This window comes from Taeniopygia guttata, chromosome 1 (assembly GCF_048771995.1).
Source record: "Taeniopygia guttata chromosome 1, bTaeGut7.mat, whole genome shotgun sequence".
In the NCBI taxonomy this organism is placed as follows: Eukaryota; Metazoa; Chordata; class Aves; order Passeriformes; family Estrildidae; genus Taeniopygia; species Taeniopygia guttata.
The window spans coordinates 71201663-71228245 of NC_133024.1; the positions used below are offsets into that span (position 1 = coordinate 71201663).

General features: G+C 40.8%; 1 protein-coding gene across 3 annotated transcripts in view; it reads right to left on the reverse strand.

The window, feature by feature from the left end:
- Positions 1-2250: 2250 nt before the first annotated feature.
- The window catches only part of ZC3H12C (zinc finger CCCH-type containing 12C), a 49398-nt gene continuing 25065 nt past the window's right edge, over positions 2251-26583 (reverse strand). For all 3 annotated transcript variants that reach the window (XM_072931183.1, XM_032748890.3, XM_072931188.1), the window contains 4 exons: positions 18733-18872; positions 11186-11420; positions 10191-10297; positions 2251-9426 (listed from right to left, as the gene is read on the reverse strand). In XM_072931183.1, coding sequence (XP_072787284.1) covers positions 8030-9426; positions 10191-10297; positions 11186-11420; positions 18733-18872 — 1879 coding nt within the window. In that variant the 3' untranslated portion in view covers positions 2251-8029. The remainder of the gene's footprint in view (positions 9427-10190; positions 10298-11185; positions 11421-18732; positions 18873-26583) is intronic.

The following is a 26583-nucleotide window of genomic DNA, read 5'->3' on the forward strand; positions in this document are numbered from 1 at the left end:
AATGACACTTCAAACAGTGTAATTCAGAAAAAATTAAGTATTTCCATGTGGAGAATATAAGGGCTGAGCTGACCTGGAGGCAATGGGAGCATCTGGGCCAGCACTGCCCCAGCCTGAATTTCTGACAAGGCAACAGAGGTGCTCACTGACCAGCAGCAGATCAGAAAAATGCAAAGCAAACACAGACTGGTATGTGAGAGGCCAAGCAGCCTCACACCAGAGCTTGCAGAGGAGACACCACCTCAAGCTAATCAGCATATCAGTGATATCTCCTGGGCTGGGCCCACCTCACCCAGGGAGCCAGGGAAGCGCTTCCCACCCCTTGCATGACACATACAGCTTCCCACTGCTCCTCTGCTCTGCTGCTGTTGTGATCAGTCTGGTTTGTGCTCACCATGATGAGTCTGGAGATCAGCATTCCCAGAGGTGCATTGCTGCAGCTTTTCCATCAACCTGCTGGGCAGGGACCTTTAGGTCTCACTCCAGTGGCTGTTTGCCCTGAGAGGAGGCACAGCCAGATGATGCACTCAGGCTGGATGCAGTGGAACAGCACCTTCACAGCTGTGCACATTTGCATTAAGGACACCGAGAGTGGTCACAACTAATGAAGAGCAGCACTACGTTGTTCCTTCTTTTCTTAGGACAACCACTCATTTTATCTGCATTCATGTCACCCCACTTCATTCCTCATTGCAGGGCTGTCAAGGTGCTCCTGTAACCACAACTGGAGAGGGAAGTAAGAGGGTCCCAGCAAGTTTGGACTGCCAGGCCTAGCCAAGAAAATGCTGTTTGGAAAAATTACAACTCAACAGCTCCATGTATTTTGAGGACTCACTTTATCACAGCTTTCAGCACCTTCTGTTGAATCTTTGCACGCATCATAATAGTTCACAACTATTCTATTCTAAATTCTATTCTGTTCTATTTACCCCTGCAGCATCCAGAGCTAGGTCACACTAACAATTATGCAATGGAAGACAAATAAATATGCAGGAGTACTTAAGAGGAAACTAGGTCAACTGGCCAAAATTTGCTACTGTAAATGACTGATGTGTCTTCTTAACCCACGAGGCTTTTATCTTGGTAAGCAAAATGAAGGGAAATAGCCAAGTAAATACAAATTACTACATTAAAAATGAACTGATAAGCATACATTTTTATGTACGATCCCTCATGACACCCTTCTCTCTCAATTAGAGAGGTGTTGTTTGATGGCTGGACTGTTCAGGGCATAAGGAATTGGTGGATTGGTGCAGTCAGAGGTTTGCGGTCAATGCCTTAATGTCCAGGTGGAGGCTGGTGATGGGTGGTGTCCCTCATGCCTCTGTCCTGGTGCTCTTTAATGTCTTGACAGCACCCTCAGCAAGTCTGCATGTGGCAGCTGACACACCTGGAGGAGAGGATGCCATCCAGAGGGAAGTTCAACAAGTCCAGGTGCAAGGTGCTACACCTGGGTCAAGGCAACCCTAGACATGAGCACAGACCAGGAGAACTTACTGAAAGAAGCCCTGTGGAGATCGGGGCTTGCTTGTAGATGAAAAGCTGGACACGAGTCAACAACAATGTGGGCTCACAGCCTGGAAAGCCACTTGTATCCTGCCCGTGTGAGAAACCACCTGCAATGCTGTTGCATCCAGCTCTGGGGTCCTCAGCTCAAGAAAGATGTTGACCTGTATGAGCAGGTCCGGAGGGTCACACAGATGATCAGAGGACTGGAGCACCTCTCTGTAAGACAGCCTGAGAGAGTTGGGTTTGTTCAGCCTGGAGAAGAGAGGGTCCCAGGAGGCCTTACAGCACCTTCTGGGATCTTAAGAAGGATTACAGAAAGGAGGGAATTGGACTCTTTGTATGGGCAAACAGGACAAGGGGAAATGGTTTTGAACTAAAAGAAAATAGGTTTAGATTAGATGTTAGGAAGAAATTCTTCACTGTGACAGTGGTGAGGTACTAGAACAGATTGCCCAGGGAAGCTATGGATGGCCCATCCCTGGTGATGTCCAAGGCCAGGCTGAGCAGGTCCCGTGAAAGGTGTCTTTGCCCATGGCAAGGGGGTTGGGACTGCGTGATCCCTGAGGTCCCTTCTAAACCAAACCTTTTTATCATTCTATTTTTGAAACTGTTCCAGTTTATTCAAAGTGAGCAGTTTTGTTGCAGGTTTTGTGCAGGTAGGAACACAAAGCTGTCTATAACTCACTGCTAACTGCTCTAGAGATTTTTTTTTTTTTTTATGAAACAAAACCAGCCCATCAATGAGGAAAATGAATCTTTATTTTTTTTCTCTAAAAGCAGTATCCATGTACACGTTTTTTTTATATGGTTTAGTGGTGGTTTTAAGATGTGAATAGTCACATCACAGAAACAATACACAACAACCAATGAAGGAATGAAGAGCTAGTTTGACAATTGCTTTATCAAGTAGCCCAAACATTATTTTTAGCTAATGGCTTTGCCACAGTGGACTTCAGGACAATATTAAAATCTCACGTACTCAACACAAATACAGAGATAACAACTGGGAAAAGAGCTACAAAATACAATTATTGCTGTTGTATCTGCATTGCTTCCTTGCAGGATACTCTATTGTATGCTGGGAAAGCAGTTCTTGAATTTCAGTTTCATTAAGAATGTCATTTAGATAAATAAAAAGTAATGAACCAGCCAATCTCACATGGTTAATTTATCTGACACCAAAAGAAAATGGGTTGTTCTACCAAAAAAAAAAAAAAAAAAAAAAAAAAAAAAAAAAAGCAGAGAGGTTTTGTTTTATAAGGCAAAGAGTAGATTGTTATACTTTGAAAAAGAGAGGATGGATGTGCTTAAACATCTAAGTAAATTTGGTTTGTAGGTGTTCCCAAAGCCTGCAAAGGGCAATCCTGGCCAAATGACCTGTCAGCACCAGTGAGATCTCCCCTATGCTTGGGAGGAGGTGGCTCTCCAGCTGTGTTCCTCAAGGTCCCAGCCCAGCTGCACTTACACACACGCCAGTCTGACCCAGGTATTCCCTCACACCACTAAACCACCCCACACCTCTGCCTCTGCTGAAGTCAGGTGTAAGTGTTGATGCCCCCCCACAGCTATTGAGTGTGAGAGGGAATGAGAACTATTGCAGTCATTTAGCTTAAAGGGTAGACAGAGTAATAAACACTCCAAGACCAAGTTATGACAACCCTTTAAGACCGGAAGATGGAAAATTTTTTCAAGCACACTGATAACTATGAACCACACATGGTATTTGGTAGTGCTTCTACAAACATCTGTGAGAGACCTGATGTGCACCAGCACATCTCCCTGGGCTGCATGGCAAGGAAAACCCAGCACTCTGCAGTGTTGCTTCCCTTGCAAATGTGCATTTCCTGTGTGATTGGGTGCCTAGGCCAGCAGCTTCTCATGAAACCTTGAGAAATATATTCTAGAACATCTAAAGGTGAAATTTGAACATCTCTCGTGTTACTGAGCAAAAGGTTCGCTGGAAAAAACATTTAATACAGGTGATTCTAGGTTTAGTCTATGATTAGTCTAAACAATGTGCCCAAACATATTTAATTTGCACAAAATTCTTAAACAATGCCTCTCTAAAATTTACAAAATATATAAAATATGTGATTTGACATTTATAAAACCTCAGCCCTTTTACAGAAAACAAGGCCGTAGAATTTTAAGTTTAAATCTACTGGTTTTTCTTCTCAGCAGTTTTAGTTCCTATGATAAAAAAACTTCAACAAACAGCAGTCCACCATGGCCTTATAATGCAAGGAATAAATTAGCAAGTCACACTGTAAATAAAAATAAATAATTTCTATTTTTTTTAATGGTCTTTTTAATTGCACAGTGTTTTAAATTTTCAGTAGCAATGGAAAGTCAGTTGGGTATTTTTCTAAATGCTCCACAGAGCAGGAAAGCATTATGTCTCATTTTTCAAACTTTACACATTGAAAATACCTTGGTTGAACCATCAACTGATAAAACTGGTGAATGTTTTGGTAGTCTCTTACTGTGGCAAGATGGTGCAGCATCTCTCACTCAAGGCATTCAGTCCTCCGGTGCTCACCCTGCTGGGGCAAACGCCCCCAGTGTTCCCTTCCACGTGAGGTACTCTGGCAGCTTTGATATTTTTGGGAAGGTGTTCACCATCAGCTACAACTTTCACAGCAGAAGTTCATCACCATCTCAGCTAGTCTGCACCCGCTGAGACTGCAGGAGTCTCCTTTGAGGTTTTTCCCCAGCCTGGCACGCCTTCTCTTTTCAGGGCATCACACCAACACATCAGGCTTTGGGCTCTCCCCAGAGCTACGCTGCAGTGGAGGACCAAGCTACAATTCAGACATACCAAAGAAAATGGGACACCTGGGAAGGTATGATCTTACCTCAGACCATTAGCAGTATCTTAAACCCACTTGCCAAATATATGTGTATATATATACAAATATATACATATACACACACATATATATATACATACACACATTATATATATATATATATATATATATATATGAAACCCACATATTTGAAAAAAATAAAAAACAACGAAGTGATTAATACTGTCATAGGCTGGGTATGTTTAGCTCAAAGTTAGTTATCTATAGGACATACTTAAAAACTCTTAAATATTTGCGACATGTTGTATTGAAAACAGTTGTGGGGAGATGCGTAATGTATGTGCATTAGAAATACTGTATAGCTATATACTATTACTGATGCAGTTACAACAGCTTGGGATTTTATCTAAAAGTACAGAGTTTCTGCTAGGTATCAAAACAACTCTCAAGTACTGAAGACAAAGGGAAGTTTTGCCCTCTTCTTAGTTGAGGGACAGCTCAAATTTTAAGGTACTAAATCCTTCATTGCATCTCTGGCACTCAGCTGGGGCCAAGACAGCATCACTGAAGTACCTCTGCTATTTAAGGATCATGGCAGGTTACAGCTCAGTTATTTGCATCAATGCAATTACATAGATAAAGGTAGTACCACTGCATCCATGTTTGTTACTGGTGTGCTCTTTAGGAGCTGTTAAATATACAGACTGATCTCATCATGGAGATGTTCACACACAATTCCTCCATCTGTTACCACAGCAAAACAAAAGTAAGTATCAAGGCAAACATTTTGTCCACAATAAATTTCTTTTACCGAACATAAGTGAGTCTAAGGGGAACTAGCACATCATTGCACAACATTAATATCCACCAAATTACTCCTGCTCTTGTATTTTTAAAGCATTTTCAGTGCTTGAGTGCATAGCACAGAACCTATCACAAGAACTCCCTAGCGATCACCACCCTTTGGGGATTCAGTACTGCCCTGGCTGTATGTGGAGGCAATGGACACAGATAACTCAGGCCTGGGCAGTGCAGCACCTCACACTGGTATCTCAGTTGCTGAGCCCCTGCTCTAGGCCAGACTGTTACATGTGCATGGCAGGAGCATCCTGGTGCCCACATCACAGGAAAAAACACATTTCAGTTCATGCTTAAAGGAATATACACATTTCAGTTCATGCTTAAAGGAATTCAACTTTTGGCAGAAGTAAATACCTACATAAAAATAAATGTAGAAACCTATTAAAACCACAAACACAATAATTGCATTATTAAAACAGCTGCATCTACACTATGGTGTAGTACTTCAGTGTAATTCAGTTTAACCAAATCTTAGTGTACAACTAAGATGAGACCCATTTCCCAGTCCAAACCTCAGTGTCAGCACTGCACCAGTCTCTACATTCAAACATGCTCTACGGATGGCGACCAACCAAATCCAGGGAAAAACTGTTGCCACAGGTGAAGAGGTCTTCTCCCTAAACAGACAATGCAGGACAGATGGTGTAGAGCCCCTCTGGCCATGCCACGGGAACAGGCAATGGCAGAACCTGCAGCGCTCTGGCAGTGGAAGCTGCAGGAGCACCACGTCCTGAATTGGTTTGCTGAACATGGTTCAGATTATTGGATAAGTCTATAGCACAATGCTCTTTAGAAGCATTTACTGTATACCCAAACCCTACTTGCTGCAACACATGGTGTCACACAAGTAGTGAAAACGTCTTCGTATTCAAAGGTGCTTGGACATAATTTTCAGGCAGCATTTTACCTTTATTTTAGTGAGTTCCCACTACAAAGATTTTAGAAGTAAGAAGATGCCAATAGTCTATTTTTTCGTTTTAGTATGTGAAATTGAGAGAGACACCTAAATAAATACCTACTTTTACTTGCCTAAATCTATTCTATGTCTGAAATCTCTAATTTTTAAATAAGGGATAAAATGTTGCCCAAAAGACTAGTTATAATTTTACATTTGTGTTTCTAATCTACAAATCAAAATAGTTCTCAGTTAAAAAGATACAATTTGTATCAACAGTAAAAGGTACTTTCTGGTTCTTCAGGGCCTTACTTAAAACTCCAGCAATTGTAACAAAATTATCAGCTGTAATAGTGTAAACGAGTGACATTTTTTTTAACACTGAACATCATTACAATAGATGGAAGCCTAAAACTGTTGGCAACTGATCATGTCATGGAAGTACATCTGACATCAATTGCAAAAACTATTTATATTTTTAATATATATAGATATATAAAAGCTTAAGAGGTGCTAGTAAAACCCATGACTTTAAACCAGAAATATCCCTTACTAATGCTAAAACAGACTTGGCTTGTCTGTTTCTAAACCTACACTATTTGTGGCAAGAATCAGGCCTACACAATGCAAAAAGCAAAAAAACTAACTCCAGGAACACATATGGTATCTTCTCTCCCCACGACCCTCCCCTCCCCTGCCAAAAAAAAAAAAAAAAAAAAATTTAAGGTATTATTTTGAGCTACAATATCATTACCATAGTGCAGATAATAAATGTTGCATATCCTGAACACACAAAACCTTTTCAGGCCAGCCTTGATAAATAGCAAGAAAAATCAAACAGTATTTTAAATACAAAACTTGCATTGAGATAATTAAATTCATTTAAAAACAGGTAAATACTTTATAAAAAGCATATTTTATCCAGTACAGTTGTGCAGCAATACAAAGAAAAAACATATAAAACAACTAAACAGGGCCCTACGATTTCAGGTCCCCATCTACTGACCAGAGATACACACAGCTGGGTAAAAACACACAGGAACCGAAACAGGGTGGCCTGGTTTGGAGTGGTTCTGAGCATTTGCAGTTTCTCTTAGCTTCCAAAGGGGCTGCAAATTCTCAGTACCTCTGAAAATCAGGCAATAAGGCTTTTAACATATCCATAAATTAGTAAAAAATAAAAAATCTTTTCCTCTTCTGTTTGCATCTGATCTTACTAATTGACTGCACCAACAAAAACATGTAACTATTTAAGCAAAACAAAGAAAGCAACAAAAAGTGCCATACTATAAATTACCAATATATTGTTACCCATTTCACTGTTAACTGGTAACTTAATTATTTGTTTCAAAAAATGAAGTCAGTGCTGTAGGAAATCTTTGTTTTCTACAAACAGGTGATTACAGCACGAAAAAGCTCACAAAAACAAACATACATCAAACATACTCGTGGCGGTTTAAAAAGTTCAGAAACTGGGCTTGAAAATTGGCTTGAAAATTGCCTGCCAGAAATAGAAAAATCCTCATTCTGCAGTTTAATATCTCACAGCCCAAGGATAAGCATCCAGCAAGTTAAAAAACAAAACCAAAAATCCCAACAAAATGTAACAGTGATAAGAAAGTGCTGCATATAAACCCCTGATGCACCAAAGATTATAACCAGAGACCACAGATTTTTTTTTTTTTAATATATATATATATATTAATTTAAACTGGAACATCCTCCAGATGTGAAAATAGCCATTTAAAAATTTTCAAACTAGAACACAAAACTTATCTGGTACTTTCAATGCATGGGGCTATACATACAGACTCCATGATACAGTATTTCACATAAACGGATTACTATATAACCTCCTTGCTGAGAAGGAGATCCCAAATGCTATTGTAGCAAACCTCCCTCAGCGGTAGAGCTGAGCTGAAAACTACGAGACACCACAAAGATGCGTCATCTCTCAATAACCTAGCTGAGATTTCTCCACTAAGATGGCAGCAGCGAGCTGCTGAGCGTCCGTCACGTGAGGGTTTTTCTTCATCACCATCCTCACGAGATCGGAGGGGAAGATGTTGCAGAGGTTAACGTAAACCTTCTCCCGGGTGTCTTGGAGCCTTGGGGGGTCTTGCGGGATTCCACAGTAAGGTACGCGCCAGGGCTGGTCCTGCTGCTCGGGAAGGCTTTGGAAGGCAAACTGCTCGTAGCACGGCTGCGTGGGGTTGCTGGGCAAGGAGTACGTCTGGCGGTAGCCGTAGGCATCCATCCCGTAACTCTGCCTATCCCAACCTCCCAGCCCTTCCTGGCCAGAGTAAGGCTTCCTGTGTCTTAACGGAGAGTTTTCATACAAACGCGAGTCTGAAATGCTGTCTATTCTCGTGGACACCAGGGCTCTCCCCAGATGCAGCGTCTTTGAATGAGACGAGCTCTGGGGTGCCGAGTAGTCGTTCGGACAGCTGGAACGAGCACCGACTGCTGGATGCTGCAGATGCACAGCCATGTACGGAATGGGAGATTTGTGGTGATGCTTTGGTTCTTCGTGACTATAGCTCTGCACTCGAGCGAGGGGCTCGTGGTAGCTCTGCAGGAAGGGCTGAGCGTTAAGGCGGCCGTGGGGGTGCATGTGCTGGCACTTCAAGTTCTCCTCCAGCTGTGGGTCAGGTGAACTCATGTAAGAGCGATCGCTGTAACCCACGTAGGAATCGCTGCTGCCACAGCTGACGCTCCCCTCGCTGCTGCAGTCGGAAGCTACGGAGCTAATCCGATAATCCGTGTCCAAGGAGAAGCGCCTCTCAGGACTACGCGGTCCAGACACGCTGAGGTTTGAATATGCACTCAGCATAGAGTAATACCCTACATCCACCGGAGACTCACATTTTGGATACTGGTCATAAGGCATTGGTGTTCCGTGATTTTTGGTTGCCATCATCACTGTAGGATACTGTCCCTGTGGTCTTTGATCCTGAGGTGGGAAGTGAACTCCAGATGGAAGGCCGTTAGTTAAAGGTGCAGTACTTTGGGGTTTTCCAGCAGAGGAACTTGGTATACTAACTAAAGAAGGTACAGACCTGGTTTCCAATTTGTTTTTGGTGGGAAGCTTTTCCTCCAAGTCTTGGTAGACTTGAGTCCTTATACTAGGATCCGATTGCCTCTTTGGAGCAGCACGCTTCAGCTCTGAAGTGCCATCACTTTTAGTGCTACAGGGAACGCTATTGCTTTTTACCAGTCCTCCTTCACTTGTAGTTTTGGCAGCTGTGCTTCTAGACATGGCACGAAGTTCATCAGCTACGGATCGCTGAGGTTGATTTCCTCTTTCTGGATGATAGTATTTGCATTTGTGTCCATAGGTACATTTCTTCCCTATTAATACAAACATAATCAGATTTTAAAAACTTCAAACAAAATCTGTTCAACATCAAATAACAGAAATTGCCCTCATTAGAAGTTCTACTGTTGATTTGAAAGATCTCACAAATAAGATTGGTTTTGTGCAACACAGGGTGTGCTCTAAGAACTTCTCTCCTGTTTTGTGGGGAAAAAAAGAGGTGCTGGTAGCGTCCTGCAGCTGGTGCTCTGGGAATGCAGACCAACACTACCAGCCACATTTTGAGCTGGATGTGGCACTGCCAGGGAGGCTGTACACACCTGCTGTGTCGGGCCAAGGCAATATACAGGCAGAAAACTTAATAGTGAAGTCCCACAGCCATAAGGCCAGCAGGTTTCAGCTCAGTCAAGATGCCTGTAGGAACGCTCAGTAGCTAAACTTCAGATAGCTCAATTAATTCTCTGGAAGAAAACCTCAATATCTCATGACATTAGAAAGGGCTTCTGAACCTGCAGGATTTAGGTGTTAATTTGGATTTATTCCAATGAATATTTAATTAAATTGCTCCTTTAGTTCAACTAGTAGACAGAAATGTTTTACAGAAATGTTTTTCAAGTAGCACATGAAAAAATTGCTTCAGTTTCCACCATGAGCTCAGCATTTCAACCCATGTCAGGCTACGACAGCAATGTTAAAACCAATGTTAAAGAGTTTTAAACAGTTTTGGCAGTGTTAAAATAAAGCAGGATTTTGGTCGCCAGTCCCAGTACATAAAAATTGATGGGTTAAATCAAATTACCATATGGACATGGTTGCTTCTTATGCTCTGGCACAATAGGCTTCTTCCTAAGAAAATTGTCCAGACTTGGACCATGGCGGCCAAGAGGATCATCAGGAGGCATAAATCTACAAAGAAAGAACAAAGTATTACGGAAGCAAACAAGCCTTTTCATACAACTCATGCAATGACCAAGAACATATATGACTATGCTACACCATAACCTGCCATCCTGTCGTTTTTAGATCTGAGAACCTCAAGAGCAATTTTGGAAGGCCATCTTTCTGCTGCAGGTACTGCCTTAGAGGTAGGTCACAGGAACAGACAGTGTGGACACCTCGACTGCTTCAGACACCTTTGGTCCAGCTCAGCTGATGCTTTGTGGCAAAGCAGGGCTGCAAATAACCCATCCCAAAATCAAAAGTAAGGGCTGAAATACAGGCGGCCCTTTCTTAAAACACCACTACTAGCTTTGCAAAACTGTGGTGATGGCCTAGGATTCTTGCATCAGCATTGAGGCACCTCAACACAAGTGCCTGCTTAGGGAAGCAATGAGTTCCTCCCACTACAAGAAGCCACCAGCAGTAACTGCAGTTGATCTGTAGGCTGGGGTGCAGTTACTATAGATGGATCTAATCAGACAGTTGAACTACAGACCCCCTGAAGTTCATTCCAGTTTGGGTTTTTCTATGACTATAGGACTTAGAAGTCTAACCACAGGCACTCCAAAATGTTTGCTCAGTATATCAATAGAACTGGAATATTATACTATAACATACATAAAATATACATTGGCATATACCAAAGAGAAAAAAATAGCATAAAAAGACCTAAAAATTGCTACAAAGACAGTTTCAAGTACTTCTAATCAGAAGACCAAATTCATGATTGACTATTCCTCTTGTTTTCCTACATACACCTAATAATTTGGGTGTGAGATGAAAAACTTGTACAAATCTTCAAACTGTCCTTTCTTCAATTATTTTAGTGGCATATGTAAAGACAGAATGACTTACTTGTCATTAACAAAAGAATACATCAACAAGCGTTCATCTATGAACTTCTTCCATTCTGGCTTTTCATTGGCTAGATCCCTGTAGTTATCATTAGAGACAATGATGCCATCTGACTCGAAGGCCAACTTCACTATGAATCGGTCATCGTAGCACACCACCCTTCTCCCTTGCACGCGCCGGGACGGTGTGAACACGAGAATCTTCTCCTTTTCCAATTTTCGTAAGATTTCTTGATCTACAAGGAATAGGAATCAAAAGTCAAACAAGAATGAAAAGAAAAATGTTTGTTTAACCTCTAAAGATATTAGGCTTGAGGAAGAAAATCCAAGCATTTAGGACTAAAAATGTCTTATGTTATAGTCCACATATGATATCTGAACTTATAGTCAGCAGTCAGCTGGCAATACTTTCAAAAAACCCTAAAAACAAATATAAACCTCCTGCTCCACACTATTTCTCTATGACTAACACAGGGGACCTTGTTCATGTTCCTGCGGCTCAAAAGAAAAACCATTTTATCACCCCTCTGGCGAAGGGGCCATTTTTATCACCACTAAATATGAAGACTATACCCAAGTACAGCCATGGTTTTCTCATAACTTGTCCTTGGTAAAGACAGACCTTTTCCATCTCTTCATAGAACCCAGCAAGAAATATCTTTTGAAAGAATTCCAGTAGCTCATATTAATGGGACTGTCTCATGAAAGTCTCTGTCCATCAACAGAAGGGGTACTCACAAGGACTAGAAAATCCATATTATGTACAAGCACTCAGGTTCTCCACAAATATTAACAAGTATTCCCCAGAAAGGCATCTGACGTAATTTTGCAACCAACAGCAAAAATTGTGGTGATTTGGTGTTACAGCATTTTTGAGAGAAAGAGGGCATGAATTGTGAAAGTTGAGCTACTCCAGGCTAGGCCTCAGATTGAGGCCTGGTGGGGCCCTCAAAGCCTCTGACGCAGTTAGAAATTCAGGGTTGTGGCGCAGGTAGAAAATAGTCTTAAAGTACTGTGGGGACCACTGAGTTGTCTGGGTGTGAATTAGTATAGGTTTTATGGTGTAAAGTGTAGGCCGTTTTAAGGGAAAGGTAAACAATGTTAGCCTACCAATTAGAGTGTCTTTGTTTCTGTAAACTATGTGGAAGCTTATATAAACTACCACCTTATCTTGAATAAACGGAGAACGTTGCATTAATCATATTGATTGGATGTGCGTTTGTCTTGTCCAGCTTTCCGTTTTTCTGAGATTCCCTGGCTTTAAGTGGCGCCCGCACAGGGACTCAGGAGGCTCCGAAAAAGCTGCCAAATTACTTTTAGAGTAACGGGCAGTCAGGTTTGAGTCGCGCGACAGGAATTTAGGTCCAAATCGCCTCATGGTGACGGGACCGGGATCCCAAATTCACTTTTTGTGAACGGGGATCAGGTGGAACGGAGCAGAAGTCTCCAAACTCCGAATTGGGCCGTTTCCCAACGGGAGGAAAAAGACTCTTCGCATTGTTGTTTGTTTGCGAGAGTCCGTTGGAGCAGTGGGAAGACCTCGGCGTTCACAAAGGACCCGAACGGCGGGTGTGGACGTGGCCGAGGCCGGGGAGCTGGAGCGGGAGCTGCTGCCTTGCCGAAGAAAAGCGAGAGCGGAGCAGCCCGCGGAGACTGAGGTAAGCCGCGAACAGAAAGAGAGGGTGAAAGTTCACCATGGATGGAGATTTACAGGCTTCAGTGCGGCTGCTCTTTCATATTCTCTCAAAGAGAGCTGAAAAAGTTAAAGAAGCCGATTTAGAACAGTTGGTCCTTTGGGCGAGAAGCAAAGGCAAGCTGCAAAAACCTTCGCTGATTTTTAGTAAAGTCGAATCGCAAGAGCTGGGGCAGCTGCTTTGGCACGCAGTGATAGAGGGCGGAGATGGGAGAGAAGCAGTGCTGGCCCCTCGCCCCCCCGCAGCAGCGGCGGCGGCGGCGAGCAACCCGGCGCGGCATGTCAATTGTAGCAGAAACAAGCGATCACAAAGCAAGATACAAAGGCAAGAAAAAGTTACAGAAAGCCCTTCCTCGTCCCTTGCGGAACGGGTTGGCAGAACTAAGGCAGAGCGGGGCCAGGCAGAGCGGGGCCAGGCAGAGCGGGGCCGGCCAGCACCGAGCCTGAGGCGGCCCCGGGGCGGAGCGGACTTCGGCCGAGACACAGAAGGTTCCTTGTTGCCGAGCAACAGCGCAAGGGTGGAGACGGGCATTCCCCGGGGCTCGGCCGCGCTGGAGTCGGAGCAGGCGGGGCGCGGCCGCATCAGGAGCGTCTCCTCGCCCGTCCCCACAGTGACGCAGCAAGGACGGAGCGAGACGGCGCCGCCCCCTCATCTCCCCGCAGCACCCAGCAATGGCGGCGGAGACGCTGCACAGCCTGGTTGCCACGGTAACGACAACGCCGAGAGCAGCAGCGCCACCGATGGCGAGATGGCAACACTACAGCAAAAATTTCAACAGCATTTTTCTAATTCCTTGCAAGAGACAAAAGACGTAATGAAAAAGTATAGCAATACTGAGTGTTTTCCAAGATACCAAGAAGGATGGACATTATGCAAATCAAAGTTATTTCAAATACAATGTGGATGAAAATTACTGTAAAACAAAAAAGGATAGAAATGTTAATAATTATTTAATTGCTAAAAATGTCTTTGAAAGCAAAGATTTGAGAAAAATCAGTCAAATGGAATGTTGGTATTAAGTTCACAATTTCTGTTTTTGAGATTTTATAAATAATAATATAAGTAATTATGATTTTTGAGTTTTGTAGATAATAAGATAAATTATAATTGTCAAGTTTTTGTAGGTAATGATAAATAGTAATGATTGTTACTAATGTTATATGAATGCTTGACAAGATTGTTTTAAACTATTTTAAACATTTCTTGTTAATAGGTTGATCATATAATGTAAGTTGTCTGATTTTTGTGATAAGAATTATTATTAAGATGTTAAGATATTGAGGTGTTGTTTTAATATTTACAGTCAGTTTTCATATGTTTTATTGTTTTTTTTTAGGTGATTGATTGTGAGATGTATTTTTCAGGATCCTGTGTGCTTGATTTTTTAACTACTCATGTGTTTTCTTTATTCAATTTTCTATGCAGCTGCAGTTCATCTTTTAAAAATTTATAGTCCAAGTTCTGGTTCAAGATTTCAGACTTCAAATTCTCAGATTTTTGAAGAAAAGGTTTGTTGTATTTAGAGAATTTTTGTCTTGAAACAAATTTTAGACAGGTTCAATCATTTGATGTTTTGATAAATTGTTAATAATAAGGTTTTTCACTTATAACTGTTATTTTTAAGACCTTTGCTTTAAACATATCCTCCAATTAGAGTTCGAGCTCTGGCCAGGCTCTGGCTCTACGTGGATGGTGTGATTGATCCAGGTGTTTTCTGCATCAAAAAAGTATTCAAGTCCTTTTGGCTTGACAATTTGACCATACAGGACAGCTGAGCCTCAAAGGAGGTTTTGGAGAGACATGATCCGGACATGTTTTATCCAAATCTCTGTTGTTTTAAGGTTTTCAGCTGCTGCAGACTCTGGGATGACAGTTTGATAGTGTAGCACTTGGTAACTGTGATTTTATATGTAATATTGATTGTGTATTGTTTGATTGATTTTTATTTGTTGTTAGTTTCTTTACTATAGGCATTGTTTTGTTCTTAATGTTTTTCATGTTTATAACAAAGATGTTGATATTTCCATTTCTTCATGCACGTTTTAGGGAACAGAATTGAGAGAGGACCCTCCAGTCCCTGTGGGGGTGTTGGGTTTGTTTGTGTTTTAACAGGTGCAGAATCTGGATGGATTTCAGTGAAGAATGTGGAACTTCTCAATTGCAAGAGGGCACTGATCTCTCCACAAGTGGATCAGAGGATGCACAGCAAAAGTGGATTGTGCAAAGATTTGTGTTTCACCCACAGAAGATCGTGGCCTTTGAGTTTTTTTTTATAAGTGTGTTTTTAATGATGTTATAGAATTTTTTTTGCTAAGTTTTTAATAAGTTTTAGTAATGCCTGTGATTTTTCTGTTCATCTTGCCATTGTCTTTCAATGGCAAAAGAAAAAGAGGGAGGTCCCAACGGGGATCAACAGAAATTCTACTTGAGTGAGTGTTTTTACCCATCCAACCAAGAAGTCGTGTGATGGACAGGACAGATGCTCTTGCTGCATTGATACGAAAAGGCAGAAACAGAATTTTAAAAATAGATGAAACAGAAAAATAAGTTGAAATATCATAAGTATGAAGTTAGATTTATCAGAAGTTAGTTTATTAGAAGTTATAGTTTATGTTTAGAATTAAGATTGTTTCTTTCATGTTAGACAGGGTATTCAAGAACCTGACAAGAATGTGGTGGGCCTCAATGTTTTTATTTCGCACTTGTTTAATTTTTGGAGTCTCGTTGGGTCCCATGGCAGAGTTCAAGACTTGGACCTGAGCTCAAATAAGTTTAAATAGCACTCTGGGAGCGCAAGCTGTTGCATTTGTGCAAAACCTTAAATTTACTGATGGTAGTTTTCAAGAATTTGGTCTTTCGGGTTCTGTCCCAGGAAATTACTGTTTGATATTTGGATCTCATGCTACCAAACCAACTCAAGAAAATGGAAAATTGACAGATGACAACACTTGATTGTCTCCCAGATCACCATTGTAATACAACTATTTAGAATATTGTAGCAATTTGACTCCAAGAGGTAGTGCAGGAAAAACTGCCCCCAGGAACCTTCCTCATTTGTGGGGACCGAGCCTGGTCAGCAGTCCCTCAAAATGCTAGGGGAGGCCCATGTTATATCGGTAGGTTGATGCTTTTTGCTCCCACCATACATCAGGTTCTCGAATTGCCTCAGAAGACTCAACGAGCCAAACGCAGTGTTCTCCAAATGGACACTTCATTTGATAACTGGCTCAATTCTTCAGGTTTTTCTGGCTGGGTCAAAGACAGTGTGTGCAAAAATTAGTTCATTGAGCCTTCACTCCAGCCTGAGTAGCTCAAAAGAAAAAGAGGGAATTGTTACAGCATTTTTGAGAGAAAGAGGGCATGAATTGTGAAAGTTGAGCTACTCCAGGCTAGGCCTCAGATTGAGGCCTGGTGGGGCCCTCAAAGCCTCTGACGCAGTTAGAAATTCAGGGTTGTGGCGCAGGTAGAAAATAGTCTTAAAGTACTGTGGGGACCACTGAGTTGTCTGGGTGTGAATTAGTATAGGTTTTATGGTGTAAAGTGTAGGCCGTTTTAAGGGAAAGGTAAACAATGTTAGCCTACCAATTAGAGTGTCTTTGTTTCTGTAAACTATGTGGAAGCTTATATAAACTACCACCTTATCTTGAATAAACGGAGAACGTTGCATTAATCATATTGATTGGATGTGCGTTTGTCTTGTCCAGCTTTCCGTTTTTCTGAGATTCCCTGGCTTTAATTTGGTTTGGTTTTTTTGTTAACACTGGTAATAGTTTAGATTGTATCTTTCCTTGACTGGTTTACACATTTATGTATATGTTCTTATGAAAGCCAGACAGATTTCCCTTCAAGTCTTCTAAATAGGCATACTTAGCATTTTATGTAGTTCCTTCTTGTTCTACAGAATCTGTCATTCACATATCCCAAAAGCATTTTATTTTCCCTTTTCCTGTGTAAAACCTGGAGATCCCAAGGAGATTTGAAAGACAGACCTCAGGCTATGAAGAAAGTTGTACCTTAGTACTGCAGCACCTACCCTTTATGTTGATTCTCCTACCTATCACTCTCCTTGGAGCAGACAAGCTATGAAAGAAAAATACACAAAAAAACTAGGCAACATCTAAAACAGCAGAAGATGCTTGCATAGTGAAAATGAGTCATGGCTATTAGCAATGGTTAAGATCTCAAATAACTCAACTGTTTTGTAGTATAAGAAACTTGATAGGGAACATGTTCCATCTGGGTAAAAAAAAAAATAGATTCCAACAGGGAGAAATACAGCATTAATATAACACATAAGCAATATATTTAATACAAGCATTTATTTGCTTAGTAGAAAAAGCACAAGATTTTAAATGAAATACAACCTTTTTGTATTCAACCCCCCACAATGTGCTAAATGATGAGTGAGAGTGAGATGAGGGTGATTTTTTTTTCCCTGCTAGGAAAGAATAAAAAAAATCTGCCATGTGATGACTGGCAGGTACTGGTAAGAAAGATGTGGCTATTCTTTTGTCCAAGAGGCTTCTCATGAATGCTGACAGTCTAGAACCATCCCCATGTTAGTCTTCTAGAAGTTTTTCAAAATTCCAGCTGGCCATGTATTTCAGGTGCATATCTCTGGAAACAAGTGTCAGCACCAGGTATTTTACATGCCTGGTAGCACGCAGGCTTCCTGCATCCTTAGAGGAAAAGAGAAGATGCAGTATTTTTACAAAAGATACAATAACCTGCTCTGATCTTCCTCCCATTTTCAGGGTCCATGATGACATGCGGAAAACTGATTTCTCATTGCTAGAGAATTGACCATTGCTAGGTCAATTCTAGCCTTGCTGCTTTCTTGAAGAACTTTTTGGGGCTTTTAGCCCTATGCACACTTCAAGCAGACGTCACAATTTAATTCTAAGCGGCCAAATTTTTATTAGTTAGCTAATGCTCTTCTCACACCCCAAACACTAGTACAGCAAACAAGAATGGCTTCAAGAGGAAGGCTCCACACTGCCAACAGGGTAACTGCAGTTTTCCAAATGTTTCCTTATGTTAACATGCTATATTCTAGTAGCAATCAAGAAAATGGAATGAAGTGTTCAGAGGATCTTTCCAGAGATTTGAAGATGCACATGGCAATCAAAGCATGCTTCTGTATTGTTTTAGAAGCTACAGCTATTAGTCTCAAAAGCTTCCCCTCATTTAATGGCAGCTGTGCTACTCCCCTCCCCATCAAAAAAACCAACAACCCTTCCTCCTCTCCAACTTCTAGGGTTTTTTTAACCCCCAACTACTTTCTATTCCAAATTTAGGGCAGTTAGAGGATGTCTCTCCAGCCTTCACAAAGAACCTGTTAGTTTGATGAAGGAATAAATACCTTTACACCAAATTTTTTCCTAGATCATCACATTCAAAATTTAAATTTTCTAAAGTTGTCTATTTGCTAATAGTAACGACAAAGAGGGGAGCCATTCATTCCCTTTCTGTCTGGATAATTACCATAACCCAAAGCATGGGCAGTGACAGGCCAGCCTGGCAGAATCTGCTCACCACAAGAAATAATACCCAAAAAATTACCAATTTCAAACCTCTTTGCTACTAATGCTGCATGGACATAGCAGATTTTAAAAAAGGCAATTACATCCTTCAGGAAGTAAGTAGCAATGGTATGAAAACTTAAGCATATGATCAGAACAGGAGGACTTGGAGAGGGCATTGCTTTGTCTTTTTCCTGCCTATAGATTACAATGAAATTACTGCACTGAAGATACTTTCTGTTACAGCCTTTAATTGCTGAAAGTTTGTTCATTTGAGCAGTAGCACTCCTGCTGGGAAAAGCACTGAACAAACAAGCAAAGAGAGAGCTTACCTGTTATAAGTGCATCTGGTCTTGACTGTTCTTTCCTCCATGCTGGCACAAACACAGTAACATCCTTGTGGCCTCTTTCCAAAAACCAATCTACTGCCAGTTTGATTCCTCGACAAGAAAATACTTCTTTGTTCCCATGGCTGAAACACACACATTAAAATTCTTTATTAGATTACTTTTTCTATGACCATAAATGGAGCTCAGTAAAATGAAGATGTCATAGCCATGCTCTTCACTTGCTCCATGGTTTCTAAAGGCACCTGGGAGTCTGTCTGAGCCACGCCCAAACACAGCTATCATTTCTAAAATGGTGAGGGAGAGGGTTGCTAAATCTTCCAAACACATTTATTACCTGTACACAGATTTGACAAGCAAAGAAAAATATAAGTAGGGGTTTTTAGAAATCTTCATAGCCTAACCAAAAGTATGGGGTATAACAGGCAGCTCAAAGACTTGATGTGGGAAAGCAGGAGGTCCAAACTACCAACATGAGAGTGCACTGTGCTTAGGAAATGGTAGCAGATGAGCACAGGTGTGCACAGCAGCAGGGGAAGGCACAGAAGAGCCAGTTGCTGCAGGAGCTCCTCAAGGTCCTGTGTGAACAGGGAATGAGAGAGGAGAAGGCCTCCAAGCCCAAGGGGATGGCAGGCATTCAAGAGGACAAATTAGACAAACTGAGGAGACTGTCCAAAATCAACATGGCAAAACTAAGAATGTGCTTAGTACCTACTTCAGAAGGAGAAATTAACGTGTATTTAAAATGCTGTGTAGAGAAAATTAATTGTGATCAGACAAAAGCAAAACAAAATATGTGTCTGTTGTGCAATAACTGTCTGGGGTAAGGCAAGAGACGCAATGATGTAATTTTCTAAAGGCAGACAAGTCCTTGCCCTGCTTCTACATCCAGTTTCAGGCATGACATTATAAAAGACATAGATGAAATGAAAAGAATATAAAAGAAAGTGAAAGGAGACCTATGAGGAAAGGCTGAAGGAAGCACATTTAGCTAATCTGGAAAAAACCCAGCTTGTTGAAGAAAAAACAATCATCCATGTATAGAAAGTAACTGAAATGCAGGACAGCAATCAACCAATGGGCATCCATAGATTGTGACATGGTTGCTGTGAGAAAAATTTGGGATTGCCCCATGATGGGCGCACCCAGATCTAGCCAGCTCCACAATGCAGGAGATGGGAATGAGGGAACAGCATGGTATGAGGATGAGGAGCTGCTTCATGAGACGCAGGTACATGCCCAGAGGGACTTGGACACTAGAGAACAGGAAAAGTGCAAGAAGGAAGAAGCAGCAGAGAAAAACGGTGACATTCTGACCCCAGTCCCCTGCACTGCTCACAGCTGCTCTGAAAGGACTGACTGCCACCTGCAGCTATGACAAGGTGTAAGAATGATGCTGTGGTGAGGTAGTGAGGAGGACACATGTTTGGAGTGAAGCAAGCCTGGAAAAGGGGAGACAGCCTTTCCCCTAAGTATTTTAATATTTGTCTTTTTTGTTTCCCAATACCTGATTTGGAATTAAATATTTTTATTAACTGTGTATAAATTAAATTGAATTCCCCAGGCTGAGTCTGCCTGACATAAAAAATTACATGAGTGATCTCCCTGTCGTTATTTTGAGCCATGGGTTTTCTTGCTTCTGCTCCTCCTGTTTTCTCTTCCATTCTGCTGGGAGGAGGTGAGCCACAGCCAACCCACTACAGTCCCACTGGATAAGGAGTCCTTAACTGGAGCTAGGAAAGTCCTTAAGTAACATAGTTAAGCACTACGTTAGTGCAGGCTTTCTCCCTGATCTGTCGGACAGTCTGGCCATGGATTTTCGGATCTCCTGACTGGACACTTTGCAGAACAAGAAAAACAGCTCCTCTGCGGCCTGTCTAGGTTCTCTGTGCACAGGAGACGAGCAACTTTTGTGACACCCCTCCCAGCACTGCAGTTCTGTGTAGCAAAAGAATCACAGGGGCATGGAAAGAAGCCATCACCTGTCACTTGGCTGGCTTGTCATGTATAGCAGGTATGCCACAATCTGCTTTCCAAAAGGGTAAAAGAAAATTCTTTGTCTGTGGTTAGTGAGGGGGACAATATAATGACAGATAGCCACAGGAATTTTAGAAGTACCTTTCTCCTTGCATGTTTTGGGGTAAATAAAACACCAGAAAGTTATTTAAAAACCTTTCCCCCCTCAATAGGAAAGTATGTACCTACTTTTTCCACCTTCTAAAACATAGAACTGCTGTGTCTTTCTCGACACTGTGAGAGCTTGAGTAATTGAGCAATAGACAAAGTGCCAAAGAAAAAGTGAGGAAACTTTTGCAAAAATATTCTGGTTTCAGAAGTCTGTGAAGGAGGTGGCGTACACTTGCACCTGAGTCAAGAGAGAATAATGAGTCACAGCTAACACATCTTACAAAGTGTCATTATCAGCAAAAGCTGTGTTGAACATTACAGATCACAAACAAAAGGAAGAAAAAAAAAAAAAGAAAAGGAAAAAGGAAAATAAGAGCCCACTACCATTAACTGGATTTAAGTGAGGAAATGTCCTACTTCCTCTTGTAATGAAACTGCAGACAGTACCTGTAAACACAAGCATATACTCTGATATTACAATTGTTGCCAGCCATAATGATCAAAGTTTGTAGATTTTAGCTGCCCTGGGGTACTCAAAGGATACTTTAAGCCCATCTTCTGTGTATTTAGGGCTACACTAGGAACACTGTCAGGAACAAAATATCTATGTACCTCAACATCCTATTCAGCTTTAGCTATAGTCCTCTGCAGTAATGAATTCCCTGTTTTCTACGATCATACCACACAATATTGTATTACATAATAATAACACTGTAATAATAAAACACAGACCAGTATTTTTTTTGGCATTGTTTTATACTACACAACTACTCCTGTGCTTGCTTGGCTGCAAGAGTGGTATTTCTGTGTATTTCAAAACTTACCAGGAATAGGAAACCAAGCCACACACAGATGTGACACAAAGTGCACATGCACACAATGCATAGCAAAAATGGCCAACAGTATTTCATCTATGGTCTAATTCCATCTTCCCTTGACAAGACAAGATTGGGACACTTGGTGCAAATTCAATGCCCAGGGGGCAGTCATAAGGACTCTTTTGCAAAGCCTGAGACAAGAGGTTACTGCTCATGCTATCAGCAGGCTGGATGCAACCATAAACATATTGTAATCCATTTTAAAACACTCAGGAAGATCTTGTTCCAGCTATTAAATTCCAGTGGAATCACTGTACTGTGATTACTCTAAACAATCTCCATGGTTTCAAGTGGATAAACACACTTTGAACTCCTGACAATGAAAAAGTGGTGTGTTAGACTACATTTTAGCAGCACTATGTTTCTTTCTGCAAATCTGAGAAATAATTTCATGAAAAATAATCCAGGACTCTTGGGAAAAAAAAAAAAATTGACGTTCTTGTCTATTGCTTTCCATCAGGTTGTAGTTCAGGCCATGCTTTTAAAGGCAGAGGGGGGACCAGGCAGTTCAGCTCCTTAGTTTTCTATTGCACAGTGCAGACTACCAAAATTCTTTTATCCTGAATAGAAATTTTAAATATACTTAAACTGTATGAAACAGAAGTGGCAAACGCATTACAATGCATACCAGCTATTCTGCACTGCTGAGCAAGTGAATTTGTAACTTGTATAAATCTTCACTCTTTTTTCCACTCCTTTTCAGACACATGCCTAAGCTTGGATATGAGTGGATACAAATTCCAAGGAATTGAAATCATTAGTGAGAGAGTCTGTAAAAGAGATGTGTAATTAAAATTTGTTCTTTTGCTTTGTTGTTAGGCAGATCTGATGCTCTTCATTTTGCGATTTTTGTGCTTCATCAGCTTTCTGATGTCATATGCTGAAAATACTGAAATCATGCTACTGCTTCTGAATTCTTTTCCTTCTCCTTAGTTGTGAAAAAGATGAGAAATGTTTGTACTTCTTTGTCAAGAAACTTCCTTTTAAAAATCTCTTTCCAATTATTAGGAATATGAGAAAGCTCAGATGTGTCAGGCTGACAGCTGTAGCCCTGGGTGAGACACTGGTTTAATAGTACTTTGGTTCTGTTTGCTGACTATGTTTCATCTACCACTCTCAGTTGCAAGATAAATTATATTCCTTTAGAAATACCTATTTCTTTTTCATATCATGTATGAACTATTCCTTTTACCATCACTTTTATATTTGGTCTGTTGACAGTTCTAATTTTATTTTTAAATGAAAGAAAATAAAGTAGCATGTTTCCTGAGCAAAAAAACAACAAGCATTTTTTTACACTAGGAGAATTAGTAAAAAGTGTAAAACTTCTGATGAGAACACTTTTCATTTTCTCTGTTACCTTCCTAGACCCCAAATTAGATTTCCTAGTGACTGTCTTGGAAAGACTTGTGGTACACACACTTAAAAGACTATTTAGAATACTTGCAAGACTTCTTGTGCTCTAATACAATATCCAAACCAACACTCAGATTCTGAAAGCTACAGAAAACATGCGTATTGATGACAAGAGGTGAGGTCTACAGTTAACATCTGTTGCATACAGGTTTTTTACAACTGAAATCTGCACACATCCACACACCTATCATATAAAAGCATATTGACTAAAAGCAAGAAAACACGAAAACACATACCTGCCTATTACAAGTTATTACAGAGTTACCAAACAATTTTCTTCTGTCATATCATGGGAGGAAGAGTGTTCAGTCCATAGCACAGACAGAGAAGAATTTCTACTCTGTATCATATCAGTTACTCGTAACCCGGCAGCCTGATTTTGTAACTAGCCTCATCCCTTTTAAATTACTTTTTTTAAGCTCTACTAATTCCATAATCACAGAAATAATTTGTCCTAAACTATTTCTCATTAACCTCAACCTTCCGTCAGTCCTGCATTTTTCCCTCTATATATGTATATTTTGATGCTGACATGAAGCATATAGAACAGGTGCCAAATGTTTGGGGCTTTTTTCCATTAGCCCAAATTACTTCAATGGTTTGAGGTGTTTTAAAGAAAAAGCCTTGGAAGCTGTCACATATTTCAAGACACCTTTTGCTTGTAGGGCTTCCAATGCTGAAGCACTCTGCAAGTGCAGCAGGTGCTGTCTCCAGCCAGAACTGCATGTGGGTCTCTGTCAGAGCCATACACGCAGCACTCGATGTCAAAACAGGCAAAGAGAAGCTACATTCAAAGCTGCCAGTGACAAGCTGTTATCCATATGATCGTTACTTGCTGGAAAAAAAAAATTATCTATTCCTTATAGTGACATCTCCAAATAAACTAAAAAAAATAGATAGTGGTACTGAAAGATGAATGTCTGAATCAAAGTACCAAGATACAACCACGTCTACCAAACTCAGCAACACAATCTGAGGAGAAGCTAATGCAGCTACATTGTTAGTTTGTTAAAATAAATGAGCAATTAAATTGTCACATGAAAACTCCATGTGGCATAGAAAAGACAACTTTGGCTGACACAATGTGCAGTTGTGGAGAACCTTCTGTGTCAGTAGATATCAGCGAATCTTTTACTGCAGCCCAACCTGCCTCAGGGTTAACACAATGGGACCAAGGCTCACTTGTCTGAGCAGAGATGTCTAACACTGGTTAGACACCCCAGTGACACTTTCTCCAGCTGAATGCCACTCCTGAATGGCACTGGGGGCTCTGCCCATGACTGTCAGGCCTGGGTGTATGTTTCTGGTCCTACCAAGCCCCTACAACATCCACATCTGGTGGGATGCCTGGGCATGAAAGCTAGAAAAAAATTGTAAAATATCTGTCTTAGAAGTGGGAATGTGCTTAACTAAAACCAACTCCCCAAATCAGCATCTTCCTCTTCCCAAACAAAACTTAGTACACCATTTATTTCATACTGTGTTTTCCCTTGTGCAATGATGCACAATCAAGGACTACTTTAATACAGAGGCCAAGGTTTTCCAGAAAAGGAAGCTGACATGCATCACCTCCATGGCCTGAGAATCCCAAGGGCAAAGTTTTCAGAGGAATCTTAACTGACCAAAACAAGATAAATTGATTTCAATCTGCAAATGAAAACAACATTATCAAAATCCTTTGATTCCTTTGCCCATAAACTTCTGAAAGTTGTTGTCTAAAACTAATAATAAAGCAAGTAAAATAATCAAATAATTTTACATCAGTGTTATCTTCATGTTGCACTCTCTGTAAGCAAAGCAAACTTCTTTTCTGCCAATAAGTTTTCAGCATAAAGTTTTAAATATATTTGAAACATTCTTTTCACAGTCAGCAAAGAAACTCTGAAGGCACCTAGGACACCTAGCGAAAACTATCAAGGTCCACAACAGCTCTAGGGGATTATTTAATTTGCTGTTCAGCTCTGGTTTTAAGTTTATATACACAGAAAAATCAGACTCGTCTGTAAGAGCATTCTAATAAAAAACCTTGATGTTTAAGGCTTAAACTGTGGGCATCTTTCCTCTTCTGAATAAAGATTAACTCAACTCCAAGACAGGTAGAATAACAAAACAAGACCAGACTTGAAGTATCCTATAGGAAGCTAAACAGCAATTCTTCAATTCAAAGCTTGCAAAAGCCTCCTTTATGCTATTCAGTTGAAAGAGGATGCTTTCTTTGTTTTTAAAACTTCAGCCAATTCACATTATTTAGACCATATTGTAGCTTTAAACTTGATATACACAAGATGCATTTGATGACTCATTTACAGTTTAATGCACAAGTGACAAGCAGTGTCACAAGAAAGTTTAAGGAAAGCTTTCCAAATGTTACCAAAAGGCAGAAAAAATGACTGCTGGGTTTTCCTGAATCTACAGTTTGCTAAAACAGCTTGTCTGTAACAGGAGTAGTCACCAGAAAACTGGCATACATGCAGGCTCTGGTTTGCCGAGTAAGTTGTTCCGACCCAAGCCTTTTTCTGTGCTGCTCTAAAGAAATTCATGAATCCATCAGTCCACTAGATACTACCAGTTCCACAAATATGAATATCCAGTTACATAACCAGACATATCCTTCCTCCTTTGTGTCAGACCAAGTTGTTCTCCCAATGACAAAAATATCAGGTTATGTTAACATATCTAATGGAAAAAGAATCCTTTCTGATTCCCTCTGCTCTCTGAATTAGGAAGGTGAATCAACTCATTTTGCAGCCACCCAGTCACTAGATGAGATGCAGATAGGAAAGCAACCCTGGCAGTGGGATAGAGGTAAGCCTAAAAGTAAATCACTCTGTGTCACTCATTGGATGTTTTGTGAAACTACATCCTTAATTAGTCATGGAATGGAGACACAGGGTAGCACAGTGTTTGATCCTTCCAGAAGGGGACAGCCATCTCATCCTACTTGAATTACTGGATATCAGTCATCTCAACCTTCTCCATGAAACTTTCCCTCCCTGTCAAATACATCCTTTAAATGAAAATTAGTAGCTCTCATCTAGAATAATTCTAATAGTAAATGTTATCATCAAGTATGTGCATTACAACAACATGGGAATAAGAATACAGATTACAGTTTTTAACCATTCCTGTGATAACGTGTGAGAAAGCTTCCAAGAACACCTCTCAAAAGACTATCTTTTGCTTAGGGCATAGGCCCATTTCCCTTTAGCAATTCCAGAGTGAACTCATTGGCCACAACTTGGAAGAGCAAAGACAGAACTGTGACAATTTATAACAACCCATAACAGGACCCTGGATATTTACATACAGAAATCTGAAGAAGATTGAACTGCAAGTGAACTCCTAGTCTCCAAAAGTCCAAGAGACTCCAAGTCTTTCCTGCATGTAAAAGCTGAAATCTCTCCAGTATTTAAAG